We start from the raw sequence: 18,529 nt of genomic DNA on the forward strand, positions 1-18,529 counted from the left end.
GAAAAGAGAACACGTCCGGTAGTCAATCGTCAACGAAAGGAAAGAAAAAGTCCCCCGCCTTTGCACTGTCACTTCATCCTATTCAATCTTCCTCATCCTCTCTCTTTTTTTTTTTCTTTTTTTCTTTTTACTTTTTTTCATCTTTCACTCTTTGAACGATACTCCTCTCGCATCTCATCTCTCCATCCTTTTTCCCTTTTCCTTTCCCTTTACTTCATCCTCTCCATCAACATCAAGACCCTCTCTGGCCTTTCGTCTCTTTGTCCTACCCAACCCTTTACGACCAAACATCTTAATATCCAAGCTGACTGCGGTCGCTGACATATTGCTCAAACCTTGTACAGCAAATGGCCAACAATACACTGAGCGTTCCTTCGCTCGAGACGCTCCATCCAGAGCCAAAGATCTCTCGTCGCGCGCCAAATCGCTCGACCCCTAGCGAAAAGCCACAGACATCCATCCTTCATCGTCTCCGAAAATCATCTAGTAAGCAATTAAAGCAGCAGCAACAACAACGACAGCCTCAGGATCACCAATCTTCTCAGGTACAGCACACACACCTTCTAGTCAGACCTCCACCACTGGACCTGAATAAATCCACAGATACCTCCCCTACTATGGCTCAATCCTCTCTTCCTTCTGCACCATGCTCACCTGCCTCATCCATCTCCTTCAACTCCTCTTCTTCTTCTTCTCCTTCTTCTTCATCTTCAGACCTGCACGAGAATCTTGAAAGTCACGAACATGACCATGCCCATGACAATGCCCATGGATCATCGCGTCGATCATCCAAAGACTCGACCTCGTCTCAGTCCTCTACCGTCCCACGCACTTCATCCCATGGAAACTCTTTGGCCCGTTTGAAGCAATCATTCTCTTTGAAGGTGAAAGGCCGACGCGTCGGAACTGATCCTGAACCCTCCCCTGCCTCTGACCCTGTCCCCATTCCTATTGTTACTTCTACTTCTACTTCTACAACTACCACTACTATCGTTCGCAATAGTAGTAAAACTGGCGCAACGGAGAAAGCCCCTTTACCGATCACTATGAAGGCTAGCAACCAGGCTTCTCCAACGGTCGATTCATTCTCTAGAAAGAAGAGCACTCTGAAGCGATGGCAAAACAGAGGTGCAACCAAATTAAAAGATTGGTTGCATATTCAGCAACATCCTTATCCTAATGATCAAAACCAAAGCCAAAACCAAGGTCAAGGTCAAGGTCAACACCACCGACATCACCTCGTTCGCCACCCCTCGCGACGCGAGACTCCCTCGTTTGCACCACCACTAACACCACCCTCATCACCCTCTCTCCGCCCGGTCATTGGTACTGATAACAACAGCAAGGAAATTGTTGATGAACAGATCAATATCGTTGCACAAGAGCCCGAATTCTTGGATACACATTTGCTCTCACCCAATGTAGAAATCCCAACAGCCACCATTGAAGGAATGTTTGCTCTTCAGACCGTTTCGCAGGACGAAAATCATGCTCATGATCTCAACAACCACGTCACCAATGATAACGACGACACCGTCCCGGTTCATCGCCGTACATCATCATCCGACCGTCCATTATTCGCTTATTCTTCTCATTATCAATCTGCACAAGAGTACCAACGCACTCATCGCCGTCGACGTAGTGACATTGGCCCCTCATTGTCTCACAAGAAAGTATCTGCCTCTGTGGCGGCAGCAGGACCAGGCCGTATCCCACCTCGATCCTCATCCTTACCCCGTTCATTTGGTCCGAGAAGAAGTAGCTCCCATAATTTGCCTACTTTGAACAAAACCAGGGCATCACAATCAATCTCAACCGAACATCACAAAGATAATGACATCGAGCACTCTATTCATGATCAAGATGATTACTTAGATGAGTCTGATCCATACAATCAGATATATCCACAAAGTACTACCATCCTGGAAGACGTTCTCGAAGACAATGTTGAAGAACAGGAACTGGGATCAGAACTACGACTGAAGCTGCAGGAACAGGAGCCGGCCCTTTGTCTCGAATACCCTTCAGAAACTGTTGCCCTTGAGCAAGTCATAGTTGAGCCAATCACACCACCATCAGACCAACGGGTAGTAACTGTCGACGACTTGCTGGATCAAGTTGACGAGCATCTGAAACACAATGTGGCTCAACAACTCCATAGAATGGCCCATCCACCCCATCGTCGTCGTCTACATGTTCGTTCACTCCCTAGGCGTCAACTATGGGCAAAATTGGAGCTGAAACGTCGCGAAAAGAAAAACTGCAAGGCTTCAAAGAGCCAAGGTAATATACATTTACAAATTGTTACGGATCTTTTTTTTTTTTTTTTTTTTTTTTTTTTTTTGGTATACTGTTTAATTAATAATGACTATATAACCTTCACTTTATTATTAGACATGAAATCCCCAAGGAGCCTACAGATAATCAAAAAGATCCAAATCAACGCAACATCAGAGAAGGAGGAAGAGGAGGACGCGAACAGCGATAGTGATTCGCTGGAGATGTTATCTGTTGGATCCTCATCCTCTCAGAGTGATGTAGAATCAACCATGTTTGAGTTATTCAGGGCCATCGATGAGGCCATAGACGAGACTTCCGATACCTCTTTTAGTCTGTCTTCAAGCGACGATGACGGTGAAGACCAAGAAGAGGACCAAGACTATGCACATGGCCATGGACACATAGAGTCGATGATGGATCCAGATGACGACAACGACAACGACTACGACTATGACTATGACTATGACTACGAGAGGATGGATCGTTCTTTTTGGTCATCTTCATCTTGTACACTTCATGATGCAGTACTACCTGAAACAGAGCAAGCAGCGAAAATGACGGATCTCACAACGATAACAACAACAACAAGAGATGATGATGAACCTCTCCTTTCAAGAAAAAAAGGTGAACATCATTCTTTGGTTGTGGCCACGACTAACAACAACAATAGCAGTAACTCTCGAGGCATTGTGATCGGTACTCTCGAATCTATGTATCCAACGACCAGTACTCGGTGGTGTCGCCAGTCTGGACCATGCACCCTTGCTGTCATTGACTTTTGGTCCACAGAGCCCCACTTGAAAGAGCCGTTGGGTCTTTAAAAAAAAAAAAAAAAAAAAAAAAAGCAACAAAGTAATAAATTATACCTCCGTTTTTTTTTTTTTTTTTTTTTTTTTTTCTTTTTCTTTTACAAAGATTATATTAGCTTTCTGGACCTTTAATTCCCATCCCACGCTCTTCGGAACGCATCTACTGAGGCTTTTTTTATTTTTTTTTATTTTTTTTTATTTTTATTTCCTTTGATCAGTTGCAATGATAAATCTCGTATTCGCGACAGAAGAAAAAAAAAAAAAAAAAAGGAAAAGAAAAAAAGCTGATCGCGATCAGCTTGAAGATGGCATGTGGTTCTCACACGGCAACGACATACATGCTTTGTTTCGTAAAATACCCATATTTTTTTTTTTTTTTTTTTTTTTCTTGCTTTTATTTTCTCTTTCTTTCGTTTCATTTCATCTTTTTCACATTGCACATAACTCGAACAATTAACTACAAGAACAACAGTAATAAAAAAAAAAAGGAAATATACATATAAAAATGTGTCATGGTGAGTTTACGGCGTCAATAAATAAAAAAAAAGTTCAGTAACTAGAGTAAAAGTAAAAGCATTGGACTAAATGAGATCGATTGGAATCTTTCTGTGGGTTATAAAACACACACAAGCTACTCCCAAACAAATTTACTGCCGTCGAAACGGTTGCAGCTTGCCCATCAATGTAGATCTGGTTAGGAATACCCGTCATGGCTATTGCTCAATCGGCTGTGCTCGTGCCTGTGGTGAGAACCCACGCGTTGTCCCCCTTTCCGCTCTCGCTCCTGCTCCTGCTTCTACCTCTGCTTCTGTTTCTGCTTCTGTTTTTGCTTATGCTCCTACCTCTGTTCCTGCTCCTTCTCCCGCTCGCACCGGCTTCGAAATGGACCTGAAAAATCGTCTGGCTCAAGAGTCAAAGCCTCTCCCTCCTCTCCCCAGATCCGCTGCAGAGCGTCAATACCTGACCCCACCTGACACTGAAATGTCTTCTCCTGTTGATTCTGACATCAACTAGACAGTCTTTGGGATCATTAAATTGACTGCTTTCTCTTTCAAGTCGAGAAACATTTACTTTTTTTTTTTTTTTTTGTTATTGTTTTGTCAAGATTAAGACTCGTAGTATGCAGACACATCTTGTCATGTAATTCATAGTGGCAAAACATATTGATCCACTGAATAAAAAAAAACAATAATCATAATAAAAAAAAGATATAATATAGTGTATATTGATGATATGATAGATGTCTACGTTCTGAAGTATTAGAAAAGGTATATTAACACTTCTGAGTTAGGTTTAGTATATAATGGCATTCTTTTTTTTTTTTTTTTTTTTTTTTTTTTCTATACAAAATACAGTAATGCGTGATATGATATTTTCTTGTTCCAGCGACCGAAAGAAGAAATCCGTTGCTCTCTCATTTCACTGCCTCTTGGACCAAAAAAAGAAAAAAAGGAGTCCTTAAAAGTTCTCTGTAATAATCAAAATATTAAAGTAAGACAAGCATTAATAAATGAATATTATGAACATTTGTAAACATTGGGACAAGATGAATCAGAAAGGGGCTAGGCTTCTCTCTTTTTTTTTTTTTTTACCTTTGTGCCAGAAAAAGGATGTTCCTGAACCGCTGAATTTAGTACAGCAGGCATGCAACTGTTTACCCATCCTCTTGGGTCCGCAGAAAAAGACACCAATATCTGTGTCTGGATGGCTATTGCGGATGCGATCGAATTCCATGTCGAGGTTGGGGCGTCCAAATCGCGTCCTTGCTCTCAGTCCTGTCACTGTATCTGCGAATGCACTATCCTCGTTGATCATCAAATTACCGACTTCAGAGTGGCGCAGACGACCGGTCAAGAACGTGTGAATTTCAATGAACTGGTTCAAATCCTGGGACTCGAGCGCCAACAGCAATGACTGGAACCATTCGAACGACTCCTTGTCACGACAAATCCAGAAAAAGTAGACTTTATGCAGCTTTGTCGGTTTGGTCGGATAGTTAACTCTGTACCAGATACTCTTGAGGACACTGGCAAAAGGCGTGACACCAATACCTGCGCCCACAAGCACAGTCACCTCATATTTGAACACATCTTCTGAAGCTGCTCCGAAGGGTCCATCAATCATAATCCTTGGCAAGACTGTCACCAATCCATTACGGTCACCCAGATTCTCCTCCCACTCGCCAACACCCTCAGCATCACATCCAAGTTTCTTGCTCAGCTCCTTTGTAAAGTCTCCGACCACACGCATATGTACACTAATATAATCCTCTTCGGGCGCGCTGGTGAGTGTGAAAGGATGCCATTGCCATAATGAAACTTCGGGACAGCACAAAAAGATATATTGGCCAGCCAGAGCATGACAGTCCTCTTTTTTGATTTGGATCTCTACGACCTTGGAGGGATGGAGGATGACACGAGAAATGACGGTCTTTTGCTGAGCTCGATACTCGCGTGCAATACGTTCGAGTAAATAGACGAATCCACTGGCAACCCAGTACTTCCAGAAGCTCGAGATATCCTTGCAGTAGGGTGGGCGGTCTGGGGTGAGGAGACAGAATGCACCGTGGAAGGAGAAGAAGAAGAAAAAGACGAGGAAGAGATGGTGCCAGTACCAAAAGACCTCGAATTTCTTCATGCGGACACTAGGCAGGGCCGTGACGACGATGACGAGCAAGACAATGAGCATGATATGACCAGTGAGTCCTGGTCCAGATACAAACATGAGATGCCAAAAGTTATACTTTGAAGGATCCGCTTGAGAAAGCTTGTAGTAGTTGACATAATGAGCAATGGTGTGGACGAGACTGAAGATGACGATACTCCAAGCGATGGCCTTGTGGAAAGTAACGGCCTTGTCGAAGGGCACGATTCTGTTGAGAGGTGTGGATCGAAGCCAGGAGATAAGGGTCCTGCAGACTGGGAGCAGAATAACACCCGAGTCAACATGAAGAACCAAGGCTGCGCCACGGGCAATAGGAAGAGTAATGCCAACAATTGCACGAGCTTTTTCAAAGTTGTCCGAGTAAAAATAGTTGAAGAAGGCGAGGCCGAACAATCCAATGTGTACCAAGATCCAAACACCGAAAAAGATGACACGATTTCCTGGATTGATTTAATATACAAAAAAAAAAAAAAAAAAAAAAAAAGTTAAAGAAGAGGTTTTTTTGGAGCAGGTGCCCAGACCAGAAATGAAAACAATGTTATTATTGTTGCTTTCACAGCCTCAAACATGAACTTTCTCCGTTCAGTTTTTTTTTTTTTTTTTTTTTTTTTTTACCGACTCAAATAAATCAAAGATGGAAATAAACTTTGTACTGCCGGAAAATAAAGAAATACAATCCTGACATGAACTTTTTTTTTACCTTCATTGATCATCCAGATGCTAATCTTTTGATGCCATGAGAATTCTTTTTCTGCAAACTTGTTATCGTTGCTCGGAGGGAGGGGTCGGAGATGGTCTAGTTCACCTCTTGGAAGACCTGGAGCGGGTCTGCCTAGGTCGCTGTCGTCGTTGAGGCTGCTGAAAGGAGGCTTACCACCCATTTCCTGAAGACGAAAGTAAGTTGGAGAAGGTGGAGGAATAAGAGAAGAGTAAGTGGTAACAGGACGCTGTTTGGCAATATGGGCTTGATGGTCAGCAGAGTTTCGTCTGTTGGCAAGGGTATTGGCTTGGGTCTGGTCATAATTAGAGGAAGAGTTGCCAGTGGGCTGCACTCCTGTGCGGTTGCGTTGTGAAGCCATAATACTTTGTCTATGTGAAAAACAAAAACAAAAAAAAGGCCGATGAAGGAGGACTGCCTACAGGAGTCGTCTCTTTCTCAGGGGAAAGGATGGAATGGAAGGGGATAGGAAGTGATAAAGAGGGGGAGAAAGAACGAAGAAGAGAACTGAAGGTGTGGAGGCAAACAGCCCGAAAAAAGACTGAGTACAAACTCGATGTGAGACAAGGAGAAGAGACTCAGAAAGGGGGAAAGGAAGGCTTATTAAAGATTTCAGGAGAGAAGTATAATAAGAAAGAGAGCTTGAAATATGACCCGATGGAGTCAATGTGGAGTTGAAGAGATAACCAAGATGATGGAAAAGATGATTGACAATCAGATGATGGATGATGTAGGAAAAAGAGAATTAGAAAGAAGTCTGCATTGTGTATGTGAGATGAGTGGTGTCGAGGAAATAGACTAAGTCAAATAAGTAAAACATTTGTATAAATGCAAATGGCACACATATAACACACATATAAATATTATTATATATATATAAATGTGTATATTTATAAATGATCGCTAAAAATGTATTGTTGTAAACTGGTATGTTTACCCGAGGCACTATTTTGGAACTAGCTTTTTTAATGTGCATCCCACTGAAGACTATCTATATCACTTACCGATGTCTGAATGCACCTTTATTTGTATATCCAGTGTCCATGCGATTGCAATTGCGATTGCCATGCATCTTCTCCATCTTGCTTGCAGCACTGCATGATTATATATGCCCACAACATCCCCCCCCCCCCCACATCACTGTCAAAGATCATAAAGACAACACCGAACGGTAGATCAAAATCAAATGTCACAACTACGGACAAAACAACTGCTAAAAGAAATAGCTCTTATTCCTATAATTTCTATGCTCTAGTAATACTTCATGGATTGCCTAATCAAAACTAAACAAACGAACCTCCTGACAAGACTAGCCCTTGTTTTTGTTTTTTGCCTATGGCTGCATGGACAGGATCGATTTTTTGTTACTGCCGTCGATAATCTATCAACCCCTCCATCAACCCATCAACCTCATGATGATGCAGACAAAACACATTTGTGAATTCAGTGAAAGATGTTGAGCTAAAATTACAGATACTCAAGGACGCAATCAACCTTCTTTGATGGCGACAACGACTACAAGTGGTAGTTAGTTGGTGGTATACACTTTATTCCCACTCCTATTCTTATCAAGAGATAAGTGAAGTGTTAACATCTTGACAAAGTAGATAATCCCATAGGCTCAACCAAAGGCTGTTTCTCGTAATTCAAGTATGAAACCATGAAACCCTGACTCTACCCCTTTCTCTGCCCATTCTACCTTCTCTTGGACTTTTATGACATGTCGTACAAGAAGGAATAAAGAGCATTGGAGGTTTCAATTTTGATCTCTGGAGCCAAAAAGCTCAGTCAGGTCTCATTGCATTTTAATTGTTAATAGATCTAACATTAAAATGAAGGGCGATCTTAAAAGATAATCGTGCCCATTCCCGTTTCTCTGGTTACACATCATTTGTGGACGAATAAATATACATCTCAATCGTCTCCATCATTCTTAGCCATGAGACGCAGTGAGCAAGCAATTGGCTCCTGAATGATTTTTTTCTTTTTCTTTTTCTTTTTAAATTGATTTCTGTCATCAAGCAACGAGATGCTTGGTTTTACCCAGTTCATTGATGCAAAGTTCTTTTAGCTTGTTTTCTCATTAACATCACCTTCTTTTTCTCTTAAAAGTCTTTTTTTTTTTTTTTTTTTTTTTTTTTTTTCTAATCCTTTTAGTAATAGTCTCAACCACTCCTTCTTTTTTTTTTTAGGGGTAATCTAATGAGCTATTGAAGATGGCCGCATCTGATAAATCGGGATATCGCATTTTTATTTTTTCTTGTTTTTTCCTTTGGTAAGACTCTCGAGCCTATTTTCTTTAAACTTTGATCGGTGGACTGTAGGACAGGGGTATTGAAAATAAAAAATGACACTTTCTGCATCAGAACTACCCTGAGCACTGGCCTAATGTATAACCTTCTAGACGTTCACAATGCATTCGATCGCGATTTAGAGACAACTTGCTTACACTCTTTCCCGCACTGACCTGTATACATGCATGCAAACTGACTATGTAAAAGGAGTCAAGACCAAAAGAATACTGGAACAGGAGGAAGGGATGCCATTTGTTGACACTGTCGTTTGTAATAACTCAATTACTGTTGTTGGTGTTGATGAATGACGATGAGAAATGGAGAGGAGGGAGAAGCACAAGCAAGCACGTAAAAAGAGCCAAAACCGACAAAAACTAGATCCCTATCCCCCATGGGAAAAAGGAGATCCTCCTTCGAATGTTTGCGTTCACCCCTGTGTGTGAGGATCGGTGCAACAGTGTACAAACAAAAGTAAAAGGGACCGTTGTACTTGTCTTGTCTCTTTTTATTTATTTATTCAACTCTCATTCTCATCCCCATTCTCATTCTCTTTTCATTCATTTTCACATTCTTGCATTCGTTTGTATGTCAAGAGGAAATTGTCTACAGTTCCGTTGTGTCATATCCCACAATCCACCTCCTTTTTTTTACTTTCCCCCCTCTCCTCTTCCCCTTCCCCTCCCCCTTCCCCTTCCCCTTCCCCCTTCTCCACCAATCTAATCGGCACTATACCTCATAATTGAACTCTGCAGCAATACTGCACCCTATACCATGAGTTAGGAAACAGCATTTCACTGTGCGTAAAAAAAAAAAAAAAAAAAAAAAAAGAGAGAAAGAAAGAAAAAAAAAAAAAAAAAAAAAAAAAAAAAAAAGACGCGTCCGAGACTCGCCTACCTACACACAACATAGAAACTATAGTTTTGTTTATTTCATACCCCGCTCTCAGGTGACTAAAAAGAGGGCTAAAAGACAAACTTGTCCAACGCGTACGACGTTGTGGAGTGCTCTTTGGACCTTTTGACAAGATAAATAACCTGCAACAACAATAACAATAACAAAGCAAAAAAAAAAAAAAAAGGCCATTCATTATGCTTGCCGCGACATCTCCTACTGTCACGCCCAATGATGATTCATCTTGTAGTGCTCCTCACACCTGTCACCAGTCGCTAACCCTAAAACCAATGACAAAGGAGTCAATCTTGATTCCACATTTTCAACATGTCAGCCATACCCCACTCCATGGGATCAATGACAGTAGCATCAATAGAAGCCCTCCAATACATGTAGGCCAAACCATGCCTAGGAGCTTGTCTACCTCTGCTATTTGTACTAGTGAAAAGAAGTGGGCCATCATCCCGCGTGCTCTCACATCTACCGATCTAGTGTATCTCTCAATGTCAATGATGGCCTCTAACTCTGCACGGAAGCTTGATCGACCAACAGATTTACGATCGTCTACAGCATGTACGTCTCGAACTGACCAACAACACCAGGAATTGCATTTTCCAATGTCGGTTGTACAAGAACAAACAACAGAAATAGACGTTCATAGACCTAATCTTAATCCTACAAGAACAGATACACTGATGCTGAAGATGATGCCGTAAGTTAAAAAAAGTGAAAACGCTCGTAAGCTTGCCTTCCCTGCCAGAAGAGTTCGCTTTCTTCCATTTCAGAGGGTTCATGTGGTTTATTTTTGTCATTACTATTATCATTGTTCACGTCATCTCTTTTTTTTTTTTTTTTATTTGATGGAGGGAACTGAGTTTACTAACAATGTGAGCAATATCCAAATACGCAGAGTAGTAGAAATTAGGAGAGTAGGAGAGAAGAAAGTCTGGGCCTCCAATAGCTATTTGGATAGCAGGGTTGTGGACGAGTGAGAGTGGTGTACTCAAAAAAAAAAAAAAAAAAAAAAAAAAAAAAAACAAAGAAAGCGGATCTCCAGTCTCCAGAAATGAAAAAAAGGGACCAGTTGTGGATTATGGGTCATGGAGAGTAAAGACATTTCAAATCCGTTGGACCCTTAGAATTTTGTCTGCATTTGCTCATTCAGCCGGGCTTTTTTTTCCCTTAACCTTTACTCCTCCTCTTTTTCTTATTCTCCAACTTTTTTTTTTTTATTTTGCAGATTCGTGTCACATTTTTTTTTTTTCTTCCTCCTTTTCCATCCCACTGGCTTTCTTTTGGCGCACAAACCTCCCTCTTTTCTCCAAATCCCTGCATTTGGCTTTTGTAAAGTATAAAAGCGCTATCACCAGTTCTCACTTTCCCGACATACTGGGTCTTCTGCTTGTTTGGGGCATTAAAGATTGCAGATGACCACCCAGTTGCTCATGTCTATACTATTAAATAATAAATGCAAATAGACAACCAAACTCCTTTAATCGACCCGCAGCATCAGTGTCAGTAGAGCACAAGCGCCAGTCACCTGAACCTGTGGCTTTCCCTGCTATCTCAACCAACGAGTGCCAAGAAGAAGATAGCATGGGTGGCCAGATCATCAGTAAAGGCAACACTACTCATACGCGGGATAACACTTTTTTCCGTTACAACGGGAATGTTGAAGCACATAGTATGGTGACACAGAGCGAACTTGGACAGGAGATTTCCTCCCACCTAGACACATCTTTGCCCATGAATTCCCCGACCATAAATGAGCCACACTCTACGACAACTTGCCAAGGAAACAACATCAATGCCGAGCAAGCCGGAAGCACCAGCGATAATAGTAGTTACAGTACCAATAATGATACCGACCAGAACGCTTCATCGTCATCTTCAATGAGAATTGTCAACCAGACTTCTCCATGGGTTCTTCCTCCCATTCCTTCCTTCTCAGAGCTCAACTTGCGCTTCGACAAAAGTCGTACAAGCACTCCTTATCCCAACGCTTTTAGTAACTCTAGTAGTAACAGCGTCACGGAGCAGGTTCCCAGCCAAAAAGCGCATAGTGATCAGTCGGACAGAATCAGTATCGTCAGCATCTCAATGCCAATACCACAGTATCAACGGATTGACATGGATAGGCCAGGATTCCATACGGAAACGCTACTTTCCCCTGCACCAGGCATCGATGGTCGTTCAGAGACATTTTCAGCGAGTCCTACATCTATCCTTGCTCCCTCAATCTTTGATGATATTCAATCAGACGACAATGAATCATACATCATGTGGAGTGCTTCATCACCGCTGCCTATACACAAACCTTCCACTTCAGTGACAGTGAGTGCGCCGCCATCGGTAGGAGGGACTCCTACTATAGAGGCGGCTGTAACCGCTCCAATAACAGGGGGGCCTCGGAGTGAATATCCATCAACTATGAAAAAGCCAGTCCATTCATTATCACCTATGACAGCAAGCTCTAGCCCTATGGGAAAGCCTAGCAGTCCAACTATAACGGTATCACCTATATCACACCCCCCACATACCATCTCTATAGCGCGGCCAAATGATTCGTTATCACTTTCATCAACACAGAAAGGACGCACAGAAGCTGGACGGTGGTCCTCTGGAGAGCTGTCTAAGGGCGATATAAAGTTGGCTCAAGGTAGAGATAATCCTGAGTCGCATTGCGACCCTATAGAGCAGTCCTTGGAGGACAACAATAATATTCGCTCAGTTGAAGATGTTGCTCGGTTTGCAGGTTCATCAATACAAAAGAAACAGCTGTCGTATCCCCCCAGACTCCAGCTAAAGCGCAATAATACCCTGGAAGCGACAGCTACAAATATAAGGAGGAGCATTAGCGAAGGGCCACCACCACCGGCATTGAAAAAGTCGACTAGCAATACAGCATCCCCGTTAAACCAAAGTGAAGCTGAAGGGGATCGTATTATCATGGCTGCCACTGTAGAAAAGTTGGTGGAGAAGTTAACAAGTGAAATTGGTAAGAACCTTAGTGAAAGCTTTTTGATTTTCGAATTATCAGTTGGTCTCTAAATTTTTTTTTTCCTTCTTCTGAACTTCCCTTCCTTCCGGGTATATATGGGCGATAGATTATACATTTTTGACAGACTTCTTCCTGATCTACCGATTGTTCATAACACCAATGGCCCTATTGAATTTGATCATCCTTCGGTTTCAATGGGCTCTCGCTGACAACTCTCCTCATCGGCAGATTGTCCGCATCCGAACATTTGTCACTCTCCGCCATTGGCTTCTCAATTACTTTGGATATGACTTTATGCGATCCAGGGAATTGCGCAAAACCCTTGAGCTACATTTGAGTTCGTTGAGTCAACATCCGCTTGTGCTCCAAAGCACGCGCGACCAGCGTATCATTAAGGAATTGTGCCAATATTCTCAGAGTCTAAAGAAGATTTACTATAGGAAGGTGGCTCAAAAAAGGCTCGAAAGACTTAATCGTAGAAATGACGAGCGTCAACAACGTCGCCCGCAGGTCAGGCGGATGTCATCGCCAGGTATGTGAACCAACGCAGCTCTGATGGGTTTTTTAAAAAAAAAAAAAAAAAAAAAAAAGACAAGAAACACACCTTATTTCATTTGTGATCTTACTTTCAAAAAAATCCATTTGAATGATTATTATTTTTAGAAACGTCTACAGAGTGGTCTGATTACGAGGATAGCCAACAACACTCGTTCAGGTCACCAAGCGGGGCGGCATATGCTACAGCAGACAGAAGGAACACCACATCAGATTGTTTTACAGAAGAATTGGAGGTAGAGTTTCGATCCAGTGATCAGTCCAACGACGATGACACTGATGAAGTTGACTCTGAATTAGAGGACTCTGATGATGACTATGAGCTGTCTTCAGAAGGTAGTATAGATGATAACAAAGACAGGTCTGACTTGTCATCAGAGCAAGAAGGCTGTTGTGATAATTTCCATAGCAACGAGCCTCGCATGCAAGTAGACAGGCAAAAAGAGTTTATATCCGAGTCTGATTTTGAGTCCGAGGTTCTAAACACCCGTCGAGGCCCAACTCGCTCTGCTGTTGTTGCCACCTCAATAAAAAAGCAAGATGGAATTGATAATGGCTCTAACGTAGAGGTGATCCCACATTCACCTCAGTCCCCCAGGTCGCATGGGCAGGCACAGGGACACCAGAATGAATCAGATTTTATCCAATCTCGCCAACAGCCTGTCGATACTTTCAGTCCAACGTCACCGAGACATCGTGTCAGCATCCGGAGGACACGGCCTGCGCTTCCAGATTTTGACTCATTGGAGGAAGCTACCCATTCAGTAATGCTAGACTCCCCTAGCCCCAGTCACCACCGTAGCAAGAGCACCTCTCGATTTAATCGTAGTAAGGCCCAGGTTACTCCAGCGTTACTTCCTACTATGCCGGCAGGGCCTTTGCTTCCGACACGGAGCTCTATACGACCGGTTGAGCCCTACATAAACCCGCCCCCACGAGCTGCTTCATCAACAGAGAAGAAGAAGCCATGGTCCCGATACATGGCTGCCACTGTTGGCCATCTATCAAAGATGAAAAACGCATTTTCATCCAATACTAAAAAAAGCCATCGGCGTCCGCATTCATCTTCTGTTATCTCTGGAGCCCCTAGTAGCCGGACAACTTCTGTCGACCGGCCTGGACAGCATCGGCAAGGCGGCCGTTCAGGTTTAGAGGGTGAGAGGTTTTCGCATTTCCTCCTGGGGTCCTGCACGGGAAGAAACACGGTTTTTTCGCCGGAAGATTGCCGCCTTTCCAGCAATCGTCGCCTCGGTTTAGAAAGGAGCCGGCAGCGTGAAGAATCTGGAAGTAACTGCTCAAGTGGTGATGACTATCCTCAATATATAATGACACAAAGAAATAGCCGTCAGCTACCATTACGGGAGAATCACCATATAGAGCAACAAGACATGTTGGGTTCACAGCTGTCGGATAGAAGGTTAGAACAAGCACAGCATCCACCCAATGTGGGGCTTGCGCCAGTCTCATCTAGTGGACCCCAAAATAGGGGTCCTGTAGTCTGCAAGGATGTGATAGTCGATTTTGAGGGTCGTAAGGAGAGTCCTGTCTGTAATGAGATTGAATGTGAGCGAGTATATTCTGGGCCATCGTACCCACCCCATACAATCGACTCTGTGGCTTCAGGGGATAATGCTTCCGCTGCTCCTATGGGCACTGCTACTCCTGTTACCACCAATGCTTCAGAAGCGAGTCCAAGCTCCACAGGCAGGGGAGGCACCTGGAATGTTGTACCTCCTGCCGAAATGATTCAGGGCTTACAGCAGCGGAGCCCATCGCAACGAGCATCTTGGGTAGGATTCCCTCCGGAGTCCACCTCACACAGCCAAGATGTTACCTTGGTGAAAACGGGAAAAGTTGAGATCAAACAAGAAGAATGCTTCTTACCAAAGAGGGCTCAGAGTTATGGCCCAAGCTCCGCGGTGGAAGGTATGTCCACATTTGTTGATGACCTGCAGCTCCATCGTCGAAATAGTTGCCAACAACATCAACCGTCCACTCAAGGTCAAGGGAAAGTCCTATTTAATCGGACTCAACGACGGCATTCTTCAGATATGCTAGGTACTGACGATCAGTCTAAAAGACAGGTGTCGACAAGGCATATGAAGATATGTTTTATTTTGTACATCTTCTAATTCCATTCCTATACCTTCACCCGTGTAAACAACACAGGAAGCATTTCTAAGCTGAGCCATGTCCAAGCTGACCCGAATGTGCAGCAATCCTCTGGTCTCCGGCGCGGATCTCTACCTTTGGTACCCACTTTTTCAATCTGGAAGAGCCATTCCCGTCCCCAGTCTCATTCACTTAATCGGATTTCTGGCTTGGACATGACTATATCCGGCACCAGTCATCCGCCACAGATAGAGCCTACTCTCAACTCGCGTATAGAAGACTCTGGTAATATGTCTGTCACCGCTGGACAAGCTCAAGCACCCTCCAATACCATGGCTGACTCTTTGGCTAACAGAGCCGATCCTTGCCAATCGGAGAACCATCGAGCTGACCAAGCTATGTATTCCGATCAACAGGATTTTCATCATGATTCGGCCTCGTTTCATCCACTTGAATCTACATCGTTTTCAACGAAGAGGTCCCTTTCATTACCCTTAGTTCTCCGATATAGATCGGAATTAATTGCTCAGCAACTCTGCCTGATCGAGCGAGAGTTGTTGAGCCAGATTCAGTGGTATGAACTTGTTGATGCAGGCTGGACAAAAAAAGTCAATGCAACCACACATAGTGCGAACCAAAAGGAAAAAACGGGGAAAGGAACTCTCAATAAGAGACAGTATCAAGGGTCAGAGGGCGCAGCTGCGGGGGTCTATCCAGACGAACAAAATCCTGGTATCGTGCCATTGGATCATCCTGTTGAGGCTACATCCACATATGTATCTAGGTCTACTGCAGGCAAGAGGCCAAAAAATGCTTTGAAGGACACTAAGCGACGGCTTGTGAAGCGCGAGGAAAGTCGTGGTATCAGAAGGCTTGTAGAGCGGTTCAACTTGGTAAGTAGAATTATCTATTTATTTATTTTATTATTTTATTTTATTTTATTTTATTTTTTTGCTTGTTGGTGTTGCTGTTGTTGAACGCTTTATTTTTATTTTTATTTTTTTTAAAAAAAAAAAAAAAAAAAAAAAAAAAACGATTACATGAACAGACATGCCAATGGGTAACATATGAGATCGTTCGAACACGAAATTTGAGTATGAGAGTCAAGGTTGTGGAAAAGTTCATTAGGATAGCCCACGTAAGTCTATGGAAATACCAAATCCTTCTTTTGTGTTGAATCATGCACAAGAACGCGCGCAGCTCAACCATGTATATTTCCTCTGATCTCAAACAAAAAAAAAAAAAAAAAAAAAAAAAAAAAACGTTCATAGACCTGTTACAACCATTCCAACTTTAGCTCACTCATACAATTGATGCTCGGATTGCAATCTTTGCCCGTGTCCAGATTAAGCCAGACTTGGGCCAGAGTCCGAGCACAGGAAATGAAGACTATGGAGGAGTTAGTCGAGTTTACATTGCCTTTCCACAACTGGAAACACCTACGGGAGGCAATGAAGAATATCGCAGATGAATGGGGCGGTAGTGGTGCTAATGTCAGTACCAGTGCCAATAGTAGTACCGGTGGTGATGCTGATTCTGGTGCTAGTTCTGGTGCTGGTGTTGGTGTTGATGTTGGCGCTGGTGTTGGACCTTCTACACCATCCGCAGTCGCCGAAAAGCCGACGATAAGCACGGGTGGGGGAACGTTCTTCAGTCGGAAGCCTTCAAAATCTATGGCCAGTCTAAGTGTCAAGGTTGGAAGAGGAACCATTCGTTGGCCATCAACAACGCCTCAGCCTTTGGGAACAAACACAGGGACTGTTTCAGTATTATCAAACGCTCAGCGGATGAACCATCCATTGGAACAAAAGAGCGTGTCTAGTCCAGTCTCACCTGTAGCATCAGTGAAACAGACAGTGCCGCTGATACCGATTTCTGCAAGCTCAAAAGGTAAAGAGAAAGAAAGGGATAAGGATATTTCCAGATCAGGACAGCAGGGAGGATGTATCCCATTTCTTGGTATGTATAGTATACATATACATATATATTTGTATGTAAAAAAAAAAAAAAAAAAAAAAAAAAAAGATCGCGTGTCTGATAATTTGCTCACATTCTTTCCTCTACGCTCACTCTAACTCTGTAATATTTGTTCTTATTGAAAAGGTCTCTATCTGTCTGATCTTGTGTTTAATTCTGAGCTACCATCGTTTGTTGAGCCGCCGGCTTCGCCTTCGATGATGAGCTCAGCGAGCGAAATGCATCCTACCCCTGTCCCTGTCCCTGTTCTTGCCCCTGACCCTGACCCTGCCCCTGTACCGACTCGTGCTCCTACCTCTGCTTGTACCTCTGCTCCAACCCCTGGCCCTGTTCCAGTGATGAGGGCTGATAATGGTCGGTTGATCAATATTCACAAACATAGGACGACTGCCACGATCATCAAGCGTATTCTAGGGTTTAAGATCATGGCAGCACGATATCCATTTGAGCCGGAGGCAGAGATACAATATCTATTACAGACGATTGAAGGTGCGGAGTCAGCAGAACTGCTTCGATTAAGCAAACTTTGTGAAGAGTGATCATAAAAAAAGAAAGAAGAAGAAGAAAAAAAAAAAAAAAAAAAAAAAAAAAAGAGGGGGAGAAAGCATCTCCCAGAACCCAAGGCAGTGTATACACTATTTGATCACTGATCACTGAGCAAAACTTTATGGTTTCAACGTTATTTTCTTTGATTTAAAGATGGTTTTTTTTTTTTTTTTTTTTTTTTACAACGCTTGTATATATAAATATATAAAACTACTCCTCCCAGACACTACGATTGTGAGGAGAGGAAAGAGGATGTTTTTGCTTTTTTATTTTTTAAATGTTTTTTTGTTTGTTTTGTCAGGGCTAGAGTAGATTGTAATAATAGAAATAAATAAATACCGTACAGTACACAGTACAGAAACAAGGACGTGTAAAGATGTATAAGATGTATGTGATGTATAACAAAGAAAGAGTTGGAAGTAAACTCCATTTAGTGGCGCATGAAAAAAGACTATTTTAAGTGGCACAGGGGGGCACAGGCAGGAGGAGGAGGGGGCATAGAGAGGGGCCAAGCAAAAGAAAGGGCCAGAACACACTCAAAGTTCAGACAACTTGCAACGCTTGAAACTTTTTTTTTTTTTTTTTTTTTTTTTGTTTTTAATCAATTGGTGTTGGTGTCGGCAATATCCTAGCTCATCTTTTTTCCCTTTTTCCTTTTTTTTTGTTGACATTGACATTGACA

General features: G+C 42.7%; 3 protein-coding genes across 3 annotated transcripts; 2 read left to right on the forward strand and 1 right to left on the reverse strand.

Annotated features, from left to right (window-relative positions):
* Positions 1-347: 347 nt before the first annotated feature.
* Positions 348-3,101, forward strand: BCR41DRAFT_395861 (hypothetical protein; the record flags this gene model as incomplete). Its single annotated transcript, XM_022028760.1, has 2 exons — positions 348-2,283; positions 2,395-3,101. The coding sequence occupies 2 exons, from the start codon at positions 348-350 to the stop codon at positions 3,099-3,101; spliced, it is 2,643 nt and encodes an 880-aa protein (XP_021881968.1).
* A 1,333-nt stretch (positions 3,102-4,434) lies between these two features.
* BCR41DRAFT_322050 (ferric reductase NAD binding domain-domain-containing protein) lies at positions 4,435-7,252 on the reverse strand. The gene is made up of 3 exons (XM_022021459.1): positions 6,454-7,252; positions 4,682-6,193; positions 4,435-4,558 (listed from the first exon to the last, which is right to left on the reverse strand). Exons 1-3 carry the CDS (start codon positions 6,830-6,832, stop codon positions 4,548-4,550), a joined length of 1,902 nt encoding a protein of 633 aa, XP_021881969.1. The 5' UTR covers positions 6,833-7,252; the 3' UTR covers positions 4,435-4,547.
* Positions 7,253-15,354: 8,102 nt separating this feature from the next.
* On the forward strand, positions 15,355-17,557 carry BCR41DRAFT_51078 (ras guanine nucleotide exchange factor domain-containing protein). Its single transcript, XM_022030886.1, has 4 exons — positions 15,355-16,217; positions 16,373-16,462; positions 16,596-17,314; positions 17,428-17,557. Exons 1-4 carry the CDS (start codon positions 15,540-15,542, stop codon positions 17,441-17,443), a joined length of 1,503 nt encoding a protein of 500 aa, XP_021881970.1. The 5' UTR covers positions 15,355-15,539; the 3' UTR covers positions 17,444-17,557.
* Positions 17,558-18,529: the final 972 nt, after the last annotated feature.

This window comes from Lobosporangium transversale, assembly GCF_002105155.1.
Source record: "Lobosporangium transversale strain NRRL 3116 chromosome Unknown BCR41scaffold_16, whole genome shotgun sequence".
Lineage (NCBI taxonomy): Eukaryota > Fungi > Mortierellomycota > Mortierellomycetes > Mortierellales > Mortierellaceae > Lobosporangium > Lobosporangium transversale.

Coding starts and splice junctions, on each gene's coding strand:
- BCR41DRAFT_322050 (XM_022021459.1), bottom strand. CDS start 6,832: ATGGCTTCACAACGCAACCGCACAGGAGTGCAGCCCACTGGCAACTCT. Junction 6,194..6,453: donor CATCTGGATGATCAATGAAG/GTAAAAAAAAAG, acceptor AAATCAATCCAG/GAAATCGTGTCATCTTTTTC.
- BCR41DRAFT_51078 (XM_022030886.1), top strand. CDS start 15,540: ATGACTATATCCGGCACCAGTCATCCGCCACAGATAGAGCCTACTCTC. Junction 16,218..16,372: donor TTGTAGAGCGGTTCAACTTG/GTAAGTAGAATT, acceptor TTACATGAACAG/ACATGCCAATGGGTAACATA. Junction 16,463..16,595: donor AGTTCATTAGGATAGCCCAC/GTAAGTCTATGG, acceptor AAACGTTCATAG/ACCTGTTACAACCATTCCAA.